The sequence below is a fragment of the Chiroxiphia lanceolata genome, chromosome 22, assembly GCF_009829145.1.
Source record: "Chiroxiphia lanceolata isolate bChiLan1 chromosome 22, bChiLan1.pri, whole genome shotgun sequence".
Lineage (NCBI taxonomy): Eukaryota > Metazoa > Chordata > Aves > Passeriformes > Pipridae > Chiroxiphia > Chiroxiphia lanceolata.
In genome coordinates this window covers 4,901,706-4,922,108 of record NC_045658.1, presented here as the reverse complement: position 1 = coordinate 4,922,108, position 20,403 = coordinate 4,901,706, and the positions used below count along the sequence as shown (strand labels likewise).

At 49.4% G+C, this 20,403-nt stretch overlaps 1 protein-coding gene across 13 annotated transcripts in view; it reads right to left on the bottom strand.

The window, feature by feature from the left end:
- SAMD11 (sterile alpha motif domain containing 11) overlaps positions 1-20,403 on the bottom strand; it is a 118,559-nt gene that overhangs the window by 37,346 nt on the left and 60,810 nt on the right. For all 13 annotated transcript variants that reach the window (XM_032708853.1, XM_032708852.1, XM_032708854.1 and 10 more), the window contains 2 exons: positions 18,100-18,224; positions 1,433-1,525 (listed from right to left, as the gene is read on the bottom strand). In XM_032708853.1, coding sequence (XP_032564744.1) covers positions 1,433-1,525; positions 18,100-18,224 — 218 coding nt within the window. The remainder of the gene's footprint in view (positions 1-1,432; positions 1,526-18,099; positions 18,225-20,403) is intronic.

The following is a 20,403-nucleotide window of genomic DNA, read 5'->3' as shown; positions in this document are numbered from 1 at the left end:
TCACCTGGATTCAGGAACTGTCTTGGAATTACAAAGGATACAAACTCAGCAGAAATAGCAAAGTGTCAAGTGTGTCACGGGAGTCCCACGTCTGATATATAACAAACATGTTTCAGAATCTATAGAAGCATCCTGCTGGAATTTTCCTGCACATCCACTAGAAACATTTCCAGGATATCAGGAATAGGGCAGATGAAAGCAAATCAAGGAAAACAGATAAAGAGTAGCAGTAGAAATGGTTCCCAGTAAAATCTAAGGCACTTCTACTGGTATAAAGGAGTTAACAGACAGGAGAGGGTTACACGAAAGAGAAGATTTACTGTGTTCTCAGGTGATGTTGGCAATATTCTATTAAGTGACACCAGCATTCAGAGTATGCTGCCTTCAGATCATAATTTGGGGACAAGAAACAATATACAGGAACATTCTGTGAAATCAGGATGCAGAACAGGTCCCTACAATATATCTTTCTAAAGCATAATATAAAGCACGTAGTTTAAGAAAGCTTTAGGACAAACTGCTGCAAAAAGTCCCTTCTGAGATTCCCTGGATGGGTTATTGAGGATATACGCCTTGGAGAGTCTCAGCTGAACTCCAAACCCATGGAACAGGATCTGCTTTTATTTTATTTTTTTTATTTAAGTGGCAAAGAGTGCAGGTTAGGCACAGTGATTACACGAGAGGGGTATTACTGACAGCTAATTAGTTTGAACTTAACAACAAAGCCTTTAAGTAAACGGCCTGCAAAACCTCATTTACCCAAACCTGGAGACAAACTCATTAACTGCAGGCTCCATTACCCACCCCACTTTGCCAGCCGTAAAGAAAGTTTAAAAATCGCGTTCACAGGGAAAGAACCCGAAGACAAACCAAGAGATTAAAAAAAATAAAAATAAACCCCTCAGTAGAGAAACCTTCTGCAGATTCCATCTCTATAGGAACAGAGCCATAAATGCATAAGAGAGAACTAGGCAGCCCTATTCTCCCTGACAGGCTTCTTTTTTTTATTTTTTTTCCCTTTAAAGGAACAGATGCCAGCATGATAAGCCTGCGTGTCTCTCTTTATATTAAACATGTAATCAAGACATTCTGCCCGAAAAAGTGGAAACACCCCTAAAAATCCACCTCGAGGGCTGCGGCTCGCCTTTTTTTTTTTTTTTTTTAACCGTAAAGCAATTATTCTAATTAAGAGGCTCACAACGCGAGCCTCCCCCCCCCCCCCCCCCCCGAGGAGATAAAGAAAGCAGAGAGAGCCCTGGTCGCCTCCCTCATGCACCCTCAGTGCCAGACACGGCTCCCACACCGCAGCCTCTTGCAAACCCTCCCTCCTTCCCCCCCACCGGCTCCTTAATTTCAATTAAGTTCCACTCTTAAGAAAGGAGAAGAAAGGGGAAGGGGATGGGGGAGGGAGGGAGGGAGAAGCAGCACTTACCCTTTGGGGACTCACTTCTGGCTTTCTTGCTTTCTAAAGGACACTCACTGCTGCTGTTGGGAGAACATACTCTTCTCTTGCCTAAAATTTCATCTAGAAGAGAGATGAGAAACCTGAGTATCAAGACAAGGTTGTACTTTCCTCTTTGCAGAAGCGACCAGAGAGACTTTGGTATTTATGCTTCTCTCTCTCACACACACACAGGCACACACACACATATATTACAAGCAGAGGGGGGAAAAAAAAAAATGAAAGTAAGAAAAATCATCATCTTGAGAGCCTTGATCTGCTTTCCTAATCACGCAGCCCAAAAGCACATAATGACTATTCACACACTGATCAATGCAACGTTTTAAAGCTATAAATTCTGAATCCAGTTGATTTCCTTACTGAGTTTCATCATTTGTTCTGGTGCCTTTTGTCCCCCCGGTGTCTCCACTCCTTTCATGCCCTGATGCAAAGCAACTGGGGGAAAGGAAGGGGAGGAAAAAAACAACACACCAAAAAAAAAAAAAAAAAAAGGCACAACAGATCTCTGAATCTTCCTACCACAGTATCTCTCTCTCTCTCTCTCTCTCTCTCTTCTCTTTCTCTCTCTCTGTCTCTCCCCCTCCCTCCCCCCCCCCCTCCTCCTTCAAAACCTCAAGGTCCTTAGCAATCTTCCCCCTCTGGATTGTACGGAAACACTCAAGCCTTTTGCATTACTGCAGCCCTACAAACCAACAGAAAATATCTAATATACAATTACAGCATCCCCGACCAGATTTAAAATCAATATCCTCCCATAATAACGCTGGGGGAAACTGAAAGCATGATGGTGCATATGGGCAGGAAGGAAGAGCCTGTTTGTCACTGCAAGCATCAAATTCTCATCTATCAAGGGCTTGTTAAAGATGCAGCATCTTAAAAGGGAAAAAAAAAAAAAAACCATCTCACAAACAAGCACCATATTTGAGTGAGAATAGGTTGTATCTGCCTGTGCATCCACACACATGCAAAGCTGCTGCAATCTGCCCAAAATGTGGGGGTTAAGGAAGGTTACAAACCCCCCTCGGTCCTATTTATAACAACAACGACATTATTTCTGTTCCAGGGGACGTTTTCAGCCAAGCAACTGTCCCTCGCACTCAGAATCACTCCCCATCACTTGGAATTCAGCTGAGCAGCCCAGGTTCCTGCCTTGGCACTGGATTTATCAAGAGATCCAGGGCACAGAGGTCTGTGGCTGCCACAAGCTGAGTGCAGAGAGCAGCCAGTCACTGTGCCCAGGGCAGCCCTGCCAGCCCTCCTCTATCCCAGGAGCAATCCAGGAGCTCTGCAAAGTCCCAAGTGGCATTTCAGGCTTTTAAAGAGCACAGGCTGCCTCCGACCTCACCTTGCCATGACCCTGTCACCCAGCCCCTCAACAGAACTGGCACTCAAGAGACGACTGCAGAGCCTTGAGACCATCCAGAACCAAGAGCAAAGGAAAACACAACAAAACAGTGGCAACTGGAAAGCAGATGGGAAAGGCCAGAGTCTGCCAGTGATGGCACTGAAGTTGTCTCAGCACTTCACATCCCAGGTGATGAGTCAATCTTTCCATTTGAATTTTAGCAATCCTCCTGCCTCAGTTTCCCCTTTGCACAAACTCCTGCAAAGCCACAGACGGTCTCAGCTTGCCAAGGCAGCACCAGAGCTCGGAAGTACCTGGCCACAGAGCACAGACAGAGGAGGCACCAGCTCCCTCCCCACGGAACGCTTCATTCTTCATGCTGATTTTCCTGGAAACGTTCTAGCCTGATGCTGCAAACCCTCAGAGCGCTGGAGGCCAAGTTCACATATCCTCCCCAGAAGTGTTCTCAGCCAGGATTTGTGGCTTTGGAACAACGAGAAGTCCCCTTGCTCCGCTCGCCCCTCCCAGCCCCGGGCCAGGAGGCAGCAAAGCCCAACGAGGGCTTTTTAAGGCAGGAAGAGACTCCATGGAAAAAGAACTGGTGACAGAAGCACCGGTTCCATGTGACAGCAGTTGGAATGTGAGCAGTGAAGATTCCTTGGTTTCACAGCTCTGCCAAGGCACCTCATTACCCCCCATCCCTGCTTCCCTCCCGCTGTTCCACTCCCACCCCCGGGCCCATCTGCCAGCAGACGCTCGCTCCGACTCGCGCCGTGCCCTGCTATTCCCACTGTTCCCACACACGTCAGCAGGACAGGCTGCAAGCCCCATCTCCCTCCCAGGCAGCTGCACTGGTGCAGGGGGAGGCCAAGATCAAGCAGGAACTCTGAAACAGCACCAACTCCCTCAGACCTGTGCTCCTCCAGCCTCCGGAACCCCCATCTCTGGGCACACAGGGAGGTGTGACATCCTGCCACGGGGAGAGGTCTCAGGTGTCCTGCCCCGGCTTGGTCCTCCAGAGGGATCCCACATTAGTGATTTAATCCCCAGGATGATCCTTCCAGCATCTCGGGTTCACCTTGTAGCACAGCCCCAAATCCCATGCCCTGAATGTGTATTTGGGCTGCTCCCCAGCAGGTTTTTGGCAGTCAGTTCCATCACAGAATGAAACATTTCCTCTTTCCCATTTTATTATTTTTTTTGTTTAAGGCAAAGCCCAGCAATGTGGCAGAGATGCCCCTGGCCCCAGAAGTGTGGGGACTAAATCAACAGGACACACAGTAAGCAAGGAAAGGGGAACAATTATCATCAGTAGCCAGTATGGAGGCACAAAGATCTAACAACCCACCCCAAATTTACCGAGTCACGAGGAGAGCACAAGACTGAACAGCAACCTTCTGAGCTCCAGCCCAGTGTTTTAAGAAGTCATACCCCACCTTTGCTTTGCTTCCTTAGCTGCAAAGCAGGGCAGAGGCAGGTCCCAGTTTCATTAATTATTTAGTTAACTCACAGTTTCCGGGGTACAACCTCAACAGCGACGTGTTTGTGTTTCCTTTCCTCTTCACAACTTAACCCACGTGCCCAGCTTTGCCACACCACTGACACCTGCCAAACACACGCCCCTTTTACAGGGCCCTGCACTCTTAAATTCATCCCTTTATCTCCACGTGCCACTCATCCAACCCTTCCCTGCGCTCACACAAAGAACCAGGACACTGGGGTGGGAGCAGCCACAGTCCATCTCCCCCTGACTTTGCAGCAGCAGCAGCACCAAATCTGTTTTGCAAATGAGCTGGCAGTGCAGCTCCTGGATGTCTCACCACCCTCACAGAGACAGGTTGTGCATCGAGTACATTGCTACTGATGGACCACAGAGCCCCAGGACAGCTGTTTGCTCAGCCCATGCACCTGCAAAGGGCAGCACTTCACCTTAAAGGGTGGGGAGGGATGACTGGAGGAAGGAGGCTTTGGTTTTTTTATTCCCCGAATTCCTTTTGCTTCTTCTCTCCTGCCTTCTGCAAAGCATTTCAGTTGAAAGGGAGCCAAATCAGGGCAGTTTTTAATATCAAAGCTGAGAAAGAAAGACATTATCAGTAGAACTGCAACGTTATGAAGCTGGGCCAGGCAATAACACAAGGAAGGGGGGCTGGGGGAAGCCCCAAGAATACTGATCACTCCCTGCCACCAGTGCAGCACAGCCCTGACCACAAAACCCCCCACCCACACAGGTCCCCAGACCCCACAGTTACCTCCAAGGCTCCTGCTGGCCTAGCAAGGCAGTACAGAAAGTGATCCAGAGGGAGGTTTTCGGGAACAAAGTCAAATATTTTCCCCAAAGATCTAGAAATCAAAGTGGATTTTCCCCCTCTCTCTCAGCACTCACCTCCTACACTGAAGCATGAACAGAGACAGGCCTGGAAAGCAGGTGAGCTGGAGGAGGACAGTGCTGTCCCTACAAACAGGGATCACCCAACAGCTTTGCACCATAAGGAGAAAGGATGTGGGCATGGCACCATAAACCCAGCTTTTGTGGAAGCCAGGTTAGGTGGGGTTTATTTTGTCTCCTGCACTGCCTCTAATCCTCAGCCTCCCAGCACTCAGCAGAGCTGGGTGGCTTAAGAGTCATCTTCACCAACACATCTAAGAATCCCAAGCCTCCTTATCAGCTTTGATGAGAGGACTTGGGAGCCTAAGTCTGGGAAGATTAGAAAAATCTATCTCTAGGTTTCCCCAAAGACAGAGGGACTTTATCTCCACTCTTTCCATGGGAATCTGCAGCAGAGGAGATGCACCAAGGACACACGTGGTGAGAACAGCGACTGGGCACAGGAATTCACCTGGAGAAGGGACAGGAATGAGGGGGTCACAACATTTCTGCCCCTCCAGTGCTGCTAAATGGGGGGGCTACAAGGAGTCCCAATTACAGCTGAGGGACTGCACCAAATTCTTCTGCACTGTGTTCATGCTCCAGCACGAGGGGAAGAGATCAAGACCTATCTCACGCTCCCTATCCATAGCCCTGGGTTTGCTCTGAAAGCTTCTTGGACCCAGAAGTCCTGAGTCAACACAGAACTGAGCCAGCTTACAGGGGAAATCACCCAGGCTCAGATAGCCAACATCTAACCAGAGCAGAGTCCTTTTTCCACCTCCTTTCCCATTATTTTAAGAGGAAGAAAACATCCTCCCTCTCTCTTAACTCCCCCATCAAACTTAAACCCTGAAGATGACAATCCCCACTGACCAGCCTGAAATGTCTTGGCAGCATCTCCATTTATTCAGCTCTCCCCTTCCCTCTGGCACAACCAGGCTCCCACCAGAGGAGCTTCTCCGCTCAGACAACTCCGGAGCTCCATCCCAGCTGCTCAGCCCGTCCCTGCGCCGAACCAGACAGGTTTGGGGGGACCCTGGAGCCTCAATCCCGCAGCCGTGGGCTTGTCTTTGTAAGGAGCTGCCCCAGCAGTCCCAGAGCTGCTCCCAACAAAGGCAGTCCCTGCTCACAGAGTGTGGAATCCGGCTGCGCATCGGCACCCGGCCCTTGCCAGCGGGAATCAATGGAACAAAGGGAGAGTGAAGCACAAGGTCATGGGAATAACGGGCCATAATTTAACTGAGGGCAACAAGAATGGAGGGGAAAAAAAATAAAATTATTGGGGAAGCTGGGGGAAGGGAAGCAGCAAGTGGGCTTCTGGGATTTGGGAATCCTGGAACAATACAAGTGCTTGCCAGCTCACGGGACAGGGACAGCTCTAGCAAGGAAGGAGGGAATGTCACTGCAAAGGGGGTGTCAAACCAGCTGCAAAATAAAGGCAGCATCCTCCTCACAGCAGGTCAGCTTAATGGTTTTCAGGACATGGCAGGCAGCAGGCTTCAAACCTTAGTTACTGCACTGGGTTATCTCGCCACCCCTTTGTGTCTCCACATCTTTATCTATTTGCTGGATGTCATTTAGATTTAGATTGCAAGTGCTCCAGCACAGGGGCATTTCCTTCTGCTGGCTGCTGTGTCAGGCTGACAGCACAAACAGCACAAACAGCAGAGCAAGGTGGGCACTCCTGGCTCAGGAATGTCCCTAGCTCAGACCAACATGTCTGCAAACATTCCCTAAGCATCATACTTCAGGTTCCCCGGGACAAGAGGATCTTGGACCACGAAGAAAAACAGGAAATAAAGGGGAGGGAGGAACGGGACACACAAATGGGCTCTTAGTACAAAGCAAGGAGGATGCAATATTGACTAATCAAAGGTTTTTCTCTTTCCTGCTCACTTTGAGAGAACTCTGGCAGACTGGTTGTGCAGCCACTCCTCTCAATGGCAGAGAAGGACTCCAGTAGGCAAGAGTCAGTGAGCATCAGCTGCTGATCTCAATGCATTACACAGGAGCACCCCAAAGGTAGGCTGGGTGTCACCAACCCCTTCTGAAACACAAGCTGACCCCAGCACATACAAAAGAGGGAGCTGAGTAGAAGGATTCCCGATGTATAACACACCAACCATCCTTTCCTTGGCATGGGAAGCAGCCTGCATCCCCTTCCTCAGCTCCAACCACAAGGCCATCTGCCTTTCCTCCTACCAGCCACAGTATCCTGCTACTTCCCACCTCCTCGTGCTCACTTGATTTGCCTTGCTGGAGCAAAGCACCCGAGAGGACTGTCCAATATTTCAGTTGCCAAGGGGTGAGGGAGGTGCAGGTGACGCTGGAGCCACCCTCCTGCCTGTCTGTAATGAGGCTGTTTATTAGGGAAGGTGCACCAACACCCCCCTGTCTCCCAGGTTCTTACAAAATTCATTTTTACAGCGCGCACCAAGCCACAGAAAGGTGGTAAATATTCATAGTATGAAAAACGCTCATGGAAAGGATATGCTGCACTTAAGAGAGAGATGTGAATTAATTTTATATGCTGCAGAGAGGCTTTTTAGCAGTCGCAAACTTGTGAATCCCCACTTTCTTCCAGAAAAGATTCAAGGAACGAGGATGGGAGAGTGGGCTGGAAGTCCAGGGTTTAGGAGACTCACTTGGTTCTAGAAAGGAGCATCTTCTAGTGGGTAAGACATGAGAAGGGGAAAGCCTGATAAATCAGAAGACCAGTAAGGATCAGGTTGCCCAGAAAGTGAACTCCCCATCCCTGGAAGTGTTCAAGGCCAAGGACAGAGATTGGAGCAACCTGGTCTAGTGGAAGGTGTTCCTGCCCATGGCATGGGGTGGAACAAGATGATCTTTAAGGTCTCTTCCAACCCAAACCAGTCTGTGATTGTGACCACAAACCCCTTGGGCAAAGATCCTTTGGCCTCCATTTATGTATCTGTGATAAAAAGCTATGAGAACTGACATCATCCCTCTGACACAGTCCCCGAGTCCTGGGGAATGCCACACATCACCCGACCACACCCCGGGGCAGGGACAGCATTCCCACTTCCCTGCAGGCTCCCGGGTGCTCAATCTGCACGTGGTCTGTGCCAGGAGCCTGGTATCCCCTCCAAGCCCCAGCACAGCTATTCCACCTCCCTGGCTGCTCCTTCCACCAGCCTCCCAGCATTTCTTCAGAACAGCCAAGGCTGAGGACAGTGATTTCCAGCAGAGCTGCTGGTGGTGCTGTACCCCCTTAGCACCACCTAAATGTCCGATTGCACTCATCCAGCCCCTGAAAAAAAACAGCTCCTCCAGCCCGTGACAGCTTTGACAGCCAGACTCCTTAATTCCTTTTTCTTATTCCCTTAATCTGTCATCTTTATCAGGCTGGGGAAGTGCCAGGCAGCGTGCAGGAGCCCCGGCCCCGATCAATCTCCACATTACAGCTGACAGAATGGTGCTAATAACTTATTGATCTAATGTTTGCCAAGCCCCACGGGGCTGAAAGGCTGCCATTGATTGGCTTGAGGGAAGGAGCCTCTCAGCTGAGAGCGGGGCGGAAAGCCTTGGAATTGTCTTCTTCCCGAGGAGCTTGGAGATGGAGGGAGGGTGGGGAAGGGAGAGCAGGGACGAGGACAGGGGAAATAAAAGAGGAAGAGAAATGGAAAGGAAGGAGGATATGAGGGTGAGATGGAGATTAAGATTGGAGAAGGAAGTGGGGGGGGAGAGGGAAAAAGGGGTTTGAGAACCAAAGGAACGCGAGGAGGAGGGAAAAGAGCAGGAAAGGGGAGAAGGGTAAAGGGAAGAAAAGGAACTGGGAACACAGAGATTGTGCAGAGATGAAAAATTCATGAAATAGGCAGCTGACCCTCTTCTTGCTCACAGAAGATGATTAATAAAATCTTTCCAACGCCCAAACCTCCATCCTTGGACAACTCTTCCCAAGTCTGTTCAGGTTTGACAAAGCATGTGGCACTGCTGACTCCCTGACCAGGTCTGAAACCACAAGCTTTATCTGGGGAGAGGGCAGCATTAGGACAGATTCCAGTTCCCCACAGAGATATACACCCAACTCAACCCTTGAGAATCCCCACCCATCTCCCTGATTTGCACTGAATAACCACAGAAAGTCATCAGAGATGCTTAGCAGAGGGAAAGGAGTTGTGGGTCTTTACTGTGCCCCTGTGGAGAAACCTGGGAGAAACCTGCAGGGACAGCAGGAGGAAAAAAACCCAAACCAATACATGACCTTTCCCAAATTACAGTAACAGTTGTGGTCTCCTTTCCCATTTCCCCTGGATCAGCCCAGGCAGCCCAGCTTTGCCAAAGGGCAGAGGTGCTGGAGCAGGGCTGGAGCAGAGATTGGGCTGGCAGGACTTCAAGCACAGGCAGTCACAGGGTCACACACTGCCCTGGCAGGTTTGCTTGACCTGTGGCTCTAAATGCCCAGTGCTCATTTTGTCCAGGTCTCTTTTCCTGGTGGACTTCTCTCAACTCTACCCATCCAAAAGGCTGAGTCAGCATTTCCACGTGTCTCCTCCAACACAGCTCTCCCACTCACAGATCCCTGCACTCCTTTTCCTTTGGCAGGACTTTCCCCTCCCTGTCACCCGACCTGGGAGCCACTGATTGCTTGGAAAAAACAGGGAGCAGAGCAGGAGCTCAGTGCCCGCTCCTGGCACCTCTCATCCCAACAGGAGCTTTGCAGACACGCAGCTGTGAGGAGTTCCTGGGGGACAGGAGCAGGGAGCCAGGCCCTGCAGGACTAACCCACGGCACCCAAACCTGGTGACACAGATACACACGGGCACTGGAGCTGGAGCAGTGCCAAACCCTGGCTCTGAAGCATCAGCCTGACTTGGGGCAGGGTCAGAGCTGCCAGCTCTGCCACCCAGCAGTGAGAGTGGACAAGGCAGGTGCCAGGTCACAGTCCACGCTGGATCTCTATATATAACATCAGGGAGGTGTCACAGCACCAGGGATCTGTTTTCAGCTCCTTAGTAGCTGCCTGTGAGGCACCTGGCAAAGGAGGTGGAGGCAGGGGGCGGGAAGAGGTTATTTCTGGAAGCAGGATAATCTTGCTCTTCCCAGAGCCGCAAGGAAAAGAAGGAGGAGTCCGTGTTTATTTCAGTTTTGGAGCTGCAGCGTGGACTGGCCATGAGTTGGTGGATCCCACTCCAGAGTGACAGACTCCTTGTCCTGACTGCAGCCAGTCTGCCCCGTTCACACCAGGCACAGAGGACACCAGGATACTCAAGGTGCCATGGTGAGCCCAGTCCAACTGTGGCACCTCTTTCCTAAAACTGAGGGAGAAACACCTTGGAACGCCCCAGTGACCTTCCCAAAGGTGTTTGCAGAGCCATCCTACAAGAACTCTCCTGCCAGGGGCAGGCTTCAACCCCTGCCAAGGTTGGACTCAGTGACCTTAGAGAGAGATCTTAAGAGATCTCTTAGAGAGATCTTTTCTAATCTTTACAATCCAAAGTTTATTGAGCTCCAAGAACTGGAGCTGAACTTCCGCAGCTCCTTCTCCCCCTGCGGTGACAAAGCCAAGAATAAAACCTGAACACTCACACCAGCAAAACCCCATGCAGCTGCAGGGCACAGCAAAAGGAAACACTTCCATGTTGGGCTTTCCAATTTTTCCTTCCCCTCCCAGGAAGCTCTGTTTGTATTACAAAAGGGTGTTGGTCACCTCCCACTCCTGCAAGGCCTCGGGAGAAATAAAAATGAACTTAAATAGGGCACAAAGAGAGGACAGTCCTCCAGCTCCAAGCCAAGAAGAGGATGAAGGGCACTGACAGAGCCTCGCCCCTCACGTTGCCTAGGTAAACAATTGTCCTTCATGGTAAAACACATAAACAACAGTGCCTGGGCTTGCAGCTCCTGGATGCCCATTTGGTGCTGATTTTCTGCTCAATTTAAGGCAGCAGTCCAATAAAGGCTGCTGCTTTTTTTTCCTGTTGTTTGGCTTAGTTAAATGAAAACATGTCTGCATCCCAGCTCATTATCACACGCTCCGAGAACAGCCGTTCGCTGTGATTCTGTCTCTAACCATTAGCTGTAACATCCGTGATCCCAATTCTTTTCCACCCCCCAATATTAACTCCTCCTTTGCAGAGGAAAGCTCTGGGTCTCAGTGCAAAGCCAGATGAGGTCACTGGGAAGGCCTCCACGGCAGGCACAAAGAATTCAGAGACAGACCCACAGGAGGTAAGAGACACCCAGATCCATCCATCTCCAAGCACTGCCCTGTCAACAAAAATTCCACATTCCTAAATGTGAAGCTCTTTACAGCTCACTCCTAAAATTTCTCCTTCTCCTTTGCTTAGTCAACAGAGCATCAAGTGGAGAGATGAGACAGGGGGGTTAATACAGAACAAATAACCTCACAGAGAGAAGAGAGAAATCTCTTTCACGACGTTTTTGAGACATGTGGATGAACATTGCTTTTCCAGGACTGCAAAAGCACCATCCCTGGCCTCCAGTGGAGCAGGACTCCTAAAGTGAGTCTCCTCAAGTGACACAGGTGTCATGTTCCCCCTGCCACGTGGGATTTCCACAGGAATCGCTGCGGGTTAACACTGAGGACACCCCTGCTCTGAGGCCAAGGCTCTCAGGGTTTGGCATTTCCATCATGTTGAACCAATAACCCCCAGAAGAAGCCCAAGCTCTCTGGGAGCTCTGCACTGCTGGAAAGCTGGCCTTTTGCTGCTTCCCACACCACAGCCAAGGAAGCCTCTAATCACTGGGGAAAGGGTCTTGAATCCATGACCTCGAATCCATGAGCAGTCCCCAGTATTATCTGCAGAACCACAGTGATCTGCTCGCTGTTTGGAGAGAGACCTGACACTCTGTCCTGCCTCCTCTCAGACAATATCCACATCCAGCCAACTCCCTCCAGTCACGAGGAGCAGAAGGAAGAGAGGGGAGATCTACCCACCTTCCTCTAGCATCAGTGAGCCTGATTCCTCCACTTCTATCCATGCAAATAGTCCTACTGCAACTGGGAAGCCATGAAATGTGGCGCTGCAGAACAGAGGGTGTTTGAGGAGAGAAAGAGGAGAAATTAAGAGGATTTTTTTTTTTTTTTGCAGGAGAGGAATTACTTAGAGCCTTGGGACCAGGACTCTACTGCAAAAGATGCTTGTTCAAACCCTACAGCAGTGTGAAATCACACATATGAGGGGGAAGGCACCTGTGCTGTCGCTGTGAACCACAGAGGTTCCTCCATCCTCCCCCACCCCACGCAGGTCCTGGCAGACTGCATCAGCCAAACTGGATAGAGGGGATTGGACTTGTTTACAGCCACACCACGAGCTGCTTAGAGGGGTTCTAAATCCCTGTTTGATGTGCAAACCGTCAGCTTTGCTGCTGTGCCTTTATCAGGCGGCCCTGGCTCTGCTCATACTTGTGTGTGTGTGTGTCTCTCTCTCTCAATTAAGATTAAAGCTCCTTGTACCATCATCCCCTCTCAAGGTAAACCCCTCTGCAGTGCCAGTGCTGTGCCCTGGATGCTGCCTTGCCTTTATCTGATCCTTTTGGAAGTGACTTTTATATTCCCATTAGGCTCCTGCCTGCCCTCCCCTCCCACGTGCCTGCTCCCCCTGAGGCACTGGAACACACTTCTCTACCTTTGCAGATGTTCTTAAGCCTCTTACCGAATCTCACCAATGCAGCTGCCTCTCTGCCTGTTCCTGAGGAAGCACAAACCCCATTATATTTGTACTTTTCCCTCTCTTCCTCCACTTGGCACGTTGCGCATCCCCATCGTGACTGCAATTTAATTAGCACCCAGGAAAGCACCTCCAGCACTTCCCACTGCAGATGATCACCATCACCACCAAGAGAGAAGGACAGGGTAGAGAGAAATCAACCTGTAGGGTCAAGTGAGGAGAGACCATTCACATTCTGGGAGCTTTGGGAATCACCAAAGCTTATTTTTCCAGGTGGGTTCTACACGGTGTTCCCCACAACTGCAGCCCTGCAGACTTGTCAGCACCTATAAGTGTTTGCTCAACTCTCTTCCCTGGAAAGGGATAGTATCCCTCTGCCCAAAACCCAACCTCACCTCCCAGCAGCTGCATTAGCTGGTCCCAAGTTTCAAAAATAAGTAAATAAATAATTTAAAAGGCCCAAAACCGGCGAGGGAAGTGGTAGGAGACCAAACCCAGCAGCTGGATGTAAGCCCAGTGTAGACATAACCCAGACTTCAGAAGAGGAGCTTGGTATCATTTTGATCAATGAAGAGCAGCAGAGATGGCAGAGAGGCCCTTCCCTCACACTCCACTCTCTGAACCTCCACGAGAACTTACTGCTGCTCTTCCAGTCTGTGCTGGAAACAACAAACACCTGCACACTTGGAATCTGCACAACCCTTTGGAGGACAGGCATTTAGCAAGCACAAGCACCTCGACTCCCAGGCACAGAGAAAGGCAGAGAAACACTGTTCTTAAAACTCTGAGGACATGACACTGTCACCAGCCAACCCAGATGAGAAGGAAGAACAGTGTGAGAGGCTGCAGATGGGTAAAATCCCAAACCAGCAAGATGGATTTCTCCACCTAGTTAAGAATCCTGAGTTACAAACAGGGCAGCTCTTCCCAGAACCCAGGATCCCCTGGGACCTGAGGAAACCCAAGTGCCTCAGTGGCAATTGTAATAATTAATCTGTGGTGCTGCAGAGCAGGCCCAGCACACACAGGTTTGCTCCAAGGTTAAGAGATCCCTGTAACACCTGAGGGTCCCCAGAGGCCCTGGAACAGCGAGATAGAACCAACACACATCACCCACACACAAATATCTCCATCACTCCCCAATGACAGTGGCTCCAAAGCCAATCAATAGGGCAATTAGATTTTATCAGCACACACCCCTCTGGCCACCAACTTCTGTTCTCCTTGCAAAAGGCTCAGCCAGCCCAGGGCTCCAGGTTCTCACTGAGAACAACCACCTGGAGAGCAGGTTTTTGCCTTTTTTGGTAGAATTTTGCACTGGCATTCCTGATTTCCTTTAAAGGTGCAGCAGCATCAGGGGACTTCAAACATGAGTTAGGCTGTCAGCTGTTCTCAGCTAGACACATCTTGCTTCAGTGCAGAGAGCAGCAGCAGGGGAACACCACCCTCAGATCAGCTCTGTGCTGACTCCCTAAAATCCACATCTATTCCATACTGTCACCATGGAACAGCAACATGGAGGTTTAGCAGAGATGTCAGAGAGGATAAAGCAGGGAATTGAGCTCTGTTGTTCATCTGCTTCATGATCTTGAGGAATTTTCCCTTCTTTGTCTTGCTTGACTCACCTCCTACGAAGTACTTGAAAACTGGTGCAAGGAATTATGCATCTTGTCCAACATTTCTGATAAAATTTTACCTGCTGGCAACATAACTACCTCCCTTTCCCCTTTATCACTGTAGAACAGTAGTAACAGTCCTTCCATTTTTTTCCACGATAAATTTATTTTCAAAGCTCTGTAGCTCTCAGATTTCTGTAGATGCCACACTCACCAACGTGTCACAGTCACCACACTGGCCTTAATCACACCCTCAGCGATGCAAGAAACAGCAGAGCCACTTGGTGTTGATAATTCCAGACCCTTTACAGCTCTTTGGGAATCACCAGATCCAAAATACAGTGATGTTTTTGGTCCCAGCTGTCCCGAACCCCAAGGCTGCACCTCCTCCAGGTTTATTGTTCCAAACCCACCTCTGTGTGTTATTGCACAACCCAAGTGGGTTATTAAATCCTGCTCTAGGCAGGGCCAAACCCTATCTGAGTCTTTCAGGGCACAGTTATTTATTTTCCAAGTCTTTCAGCTTCTGCTGTCCCAAATTAATCTCTTCAGTCTCTCTGTTCCCAAATATAACCATCACCATTGACATAAAGTGACCTGTTTTCACTTAAAAGTTATCCATAAGCCTTCCAAGGATATTAATCAGTGCTGCTCTTCCAATCAAAGGTCTTATATGTCCCAGTCAGTCTTTTCAGCCCCCTGTGACCTGAACATCAGCCCAGTTCTAACCTTGAACCCCGGCTCTAGCCTCTCCTATCTCCCAGAAGTCATAAAAGCCCCAGAACTAACTACATACAATTATTTTTCATTAATTTCAGCCCCTTTCTGCATTTCAAAGACCATTAAAGATCCAGTAATACTTCTCATTTTCCAGTCCATGCTGTTCAAAACCATTGCACTGCCCCTAATCCCGGTTCTAACTATAAATCAGGGAATTCCCTCACAGAATTAATCACACACCAGCCAAATCCTGCCAGCTTCAACCCTCCTGCTACCCTCACGGGCCCTGCAAAAAGTAAATCTCTTCCATTTGTGCTGTCCTTGTTCTCGATCCTCTGCTTAACCTCAGCCACAGCCAAGAAGGAGCAGAGGCTGGTGAGTCCTGTTCCAGCAGCACACACTCACCTCTCACATGGGGGATGTGCAGCTGGAGCAGCAGAGCAGCCTCTGGAATCTCCACCTCTCCTGACTGGCACCATGTGCCCAACTCCAAACCCATAAACCAGCAACAGAAACCATTTTAGCAGCAGATCCCAAGTGCCTCTGAGAGCACTGCAGCTCATGGACATGAGTGAGGAACATGATGGCATTAACATCATTTATTCAGCATTGGTTATCTCCAGATGCCTTTTGGAGGGGGAAGGTTCTCATAACCCAAATACACAGCATTGTTCTCGAGGGCACACAGTGCAAACACAGCAGACAACTGGGGGCAAGGTTCTTCTCCCCTTATTGTTGTAACTAAGTGGTTTAAACAACAACCAGCCTTTCAGACTAACCCAGCACTGGCTCTCTTCACATTCTATACGTAGCAATTGGTGGTTTTTTCCTCCCTGCCAGCAAAAACGAACAGAACCAAGACACAAACCCAACAGTGGGGCATCAGCTCCAAATCCCAGCACCTTCTGTTCCTGCTCCCCTGGCCTGTGTGTGCCTGGGAGGTGACACAGGGACCAGCTCAGCACACGCTCTGCACTCAGAGCCGGCAGCTCCTGCAGAGACTTTGGCAAAATGAGCCCTCCCTTAATCAAACCAGCATGGAGAGAGAGCTGGCTCCAGAGAGAGGGGGGAATTCAGAGTTAAACTGTCCCTGGGGACATGTGACAATATCCCCACCATCCCCCCCATCTCGCTCTTTTGCAGATCAGCTCTTGTCTGACACACCAGATCTGTCACGTCCTGAAGAGCTTTGCCACTCGCTTGGTGGCCTCTTGTGTGGACGAGCCTCTTCTCTTTCACTGCTCCAACATTCCCTGAGTATTTCATAGAATCATTAAGGTTGGAAAAGCCCTCTAAGACCACCAGGCCCAACCATCAACCCACCACCACGTTTCACCACTAAACCACGTCCACATGTTTTTTTCTTTTAACACATCCAGGGATGGTGACTCCACCACTGCCCTGGGCAGCCTGTTCCAATGCTTTACAACACTTCCCATGATGAAATTTTTCCTAATAGCGAATCTAAACCTCCCCTGGCACAGCTTGAGGCCACTTGTTGCTGCTTCTTAAGGTTAAAAAACTAGCCAGAGAACCTCCAACATCAACTCTTAACAAATAAGAATGAGGGCTTCTACATCTCATCTTTTCCACTGCCTAGCACTGATGGGAATGAGAAGAACCCTTCTGCATTTCAGGAATGCCATGGACCTCAAGGAATCCCAGCAACACTGATCAAGCCCAGCAGTTTCTCTGTAAAGCAAACAATGTTAAAAATCATTTTGACACAGAGACATATAGACTCAAGCAAGGTCATACAGAAAAATGGATCTCTGGCCAGTTTGGTGCTCCTGGAGCTGTGTAGGAAAAGGGGCTGTTAGGGAAATCTGTTCATGATGAGAATATGAAGATGTGAAAGCAAAGACTGGGAGCTGCCCATGGCCGCTCTACAGACATATCACAAATCCCCCAGCTCAGCACGACACATCCATGGCACTGAACACTTCACTGAAGTAGTCACACCAGTACAAATTCCACTGCAGGCAGAAGGAACCTGTCAGGAAAGGGTTAAATCTCAGGCAAAAAGCCAACCAGGTACCTGTCATGTTCCTGAGCACCCTCCAAAGACATTCCCAAAGGGTGTTAGATGTGGTGTTTCCTTCATATTTGGGTGTTAATTTACACAGTCAACAGAATGGCTAAGAAAAAAAAATGTGAACAAATCCACAAACAGACAGGTTTTCAGGAAAGACCTGTATTAACACACATGGAGATCCGACCCTGATTTGGAAGGGCAGGGATCAGTCAACATAAAAAAACTAACATAAAACACAGGTTTTCCTCAACATTTATTTATAATCGACAGCAAATCATAGATCCTGCAATCAACAGATCTCCAGTTTCTTACAGAGCCTCACTTGGTGACTGATGAACAACTGTCACCAGAGCATCCTTGCCCACACTCCCTCACTGACATCCAGACAGGCACAGGGCAGGATCCAAGAGGAGCATTTCTGGTGCCACCACGTTAACCTGAAACCAGGTGAACTACTCAAAAAAAACCAGGCAGCGCTACAAAACCAAACAACCACAGTCCCCAAGGAGTTGGCAGGCACAGCAGCAGCACGGGGAACCTCTGATTAATGAAATTACAAATCAAATCATGCTCTCTGCAAGGCCTTTCTGCTTCACTTGGCACCAACCCTGGGGACATTTCACTCCTCTGCTGGCGCAAGCTCCTTTGCCAGTACTCTAACACAGACCACTAGATCTGGGAATAACACACGGGGCTGGGATCTCAGAAGGACTTCACCATCACCATGAAATCCTTTCCACGTTAATCTTTAGCCAGAATATTCAAAAACCCCTTCCTACAGCTCAGAGAGTTGTAACACAAAGAAACCAGCTGCCGAAAAACGAACGGACGAGGCAGCCAAAGGGAGAGGAGGGGAGTCAACAAACCCAGAGCAGCAGGACCTGCTCCAGCTCCTTACCTGCTGCTCCCAGGCCAACCTCGATGCTGTTTCTCTTGAATTCACAGCGGCTCTGGGTCTCTGGCATAACGAGCTGGCGGCTCTGGTGCAGGTTGGAGATGATAGTGGAAAGGTCGTTATCGCGGCTGCAACAGAGCAGAAAAGCACCAAGTTAAGGAAATCCTATTTGCCACCACATAATTGATTTCTGTGTGTGTGAGCATCTGTGTGTGTGTGTGTGCACATGCAGGAGCCTTTTGTCTGCCCCTGACACCACTGTATTCCAAGAAAGGTTGTTCCCCCCCCTCCCACCCACCGGGTCCCTTGGTAACCTCCTCTAGGTTTTGGGGAGAGAAGTGCAAAAAGTCCTTCCCAGCCAGCGCTCTCATTTCCCATAAAGGACTCTGCAGCTGCCAGAGCTCCTGATTTCAGTTTTGCCAGATATAACTTGCGTGGGCCAGGACTTACATCTAGGATGGAAAAACTGAAAGTGCAGGAATTGGCAGGTCTGTTCCAGAATTAATAGGAAACTTGAACTGAAATAACTGATAGTTTTCTATCAGTTGCCACCCTTCTATTCTCAAAAAAACCCAAGTTTTTCCATTCCATCACTCTTGGAACAAAAGACTGCTTGATTTGATTGAATAACAGTTTTTCTCTTTAGAGAGAAACCCACCACGAGCCCGGACATCAGCATTACTCAGAGCTGAGGGCACAGATTTATTTACTAAACTAATTTTCAACTCTTCCCTCTAACACATCCTGAAACAATGCTCTTCCTTCTGGGAAAAGAGAATGTTTTAGAGCAATTCAGCATTATTTTGCCTGTTATCCTCGCATCAGATTGCTGCTAAGTAGGCTAGTTTAGTCTTTTTTTTTTTTCCTATTTCTTTTCCTTCTATGGAGAGGGAGAACACAAAAAGCATTCACTGTGGCAGATAGTGCATTTCAGTGGCAAATGCTTCTGCTTGCAAACCACTATCCACTTGCAAAATATTTCTGAATAAATGATATACAAACAGCGAGGAGGAAGAACAAGGTAAAACACAGCACTAACTGGCAATGCTGGAATGTCTCCCTTTTGTTTGTTTGCAGAGTATGTCAAACCTCCCCATCCTTCCAGCACAAGGTGCTTGCCCCGAGCTAAACGTGGCTATTTTTCTTCCTCCCCTCCCTCTAAATGGAAGATGACAGCCAGAAGAACCGGAGACACAAAAAAACCCCATACATATTAGCAATATTGCCCCCCCCCTCCCACAGCCACAGCTCTACTCACATGCCAAGTGCACCCACTCTGTGCTGCTGTGACACGCAGCACATGACACCAACGCACTGGTGGCAGAGAGTGTCCTCACCTGGGACCAGCAGGGCAGCACGGAGGGTGCATTATCTGCAGAATTACCTAGCAATGATCTTCCTTTAAATATCCCCTTCTTATCCCCCCCCCCCCCCCCCACCTCCACCTCCTCCCCACCTGCTGCGCCCCCACCTCCAGGCTGCTCCCAGCGCCAGGAGCGGATGTGCTCCGGCGCTCCCGGGAGAGCCCATCCCTGCTGCTGGAGAGCAGGGGCTAATCTGTCGTCTAGCTCCCCTGCTAATCAGATAAGTTTATGACAGAAAGTCTTTAGACAGAGGTACTTTCAGCGGGCGTCTGGCTCCAGATTTTCACAGGATGCTGCAGACAAAAACAGCCCCGCCGCGCTCGCTCCTCCGGCAGCCGCTGCCACATTCCCGCTGCTCCCCCCCCGCCCGCCCCCGGGCTCAGCTGGGAGAAGGGATGCTCAGATCCCAAAGCCTTTGAGCACCCATTGCATCTTCCTCCGCTAAACCAGTTCGGATTCCTCCTTATGCAAGCAGAAGGCTAATTACTTAAGCAAGCCCACAGGTGAGTGGGAAGCCCATTTCTCCTGTGCCAAGCAGTTTTGGGTCTTATCCTCTTTTAGCTGCCACCTTTTAAGATGCATTATGCAAATATTTTGGTGTCTTAAGTCATTTATGGGATTAATGTGAGGTGATTATCAGTTCTTTTTAATCATGCCAATCAATAACTGGATGTCAGGGACAGAGGACAAATGCAGATAAACGCTGCCATCAGCACAACGCCGGGGAAAGGGCGGAGGAGAGGAGCCCGGAGTGCAGGGGGAGAGAGAGGCAGGGAGTAGGAAGAGAAAAATAGGATAATTACATCTTCGCATTTGCAGAGTGTCTTGCATCCCAATCGAGCCCACGGCACTGTAAACACGTTTAGCTACGAGGAGGAATTGTTTTACCCACCACTAAAACTCAACTTCCCGGAGGAGAGCACAGCACAGCTCCTTAACTGGG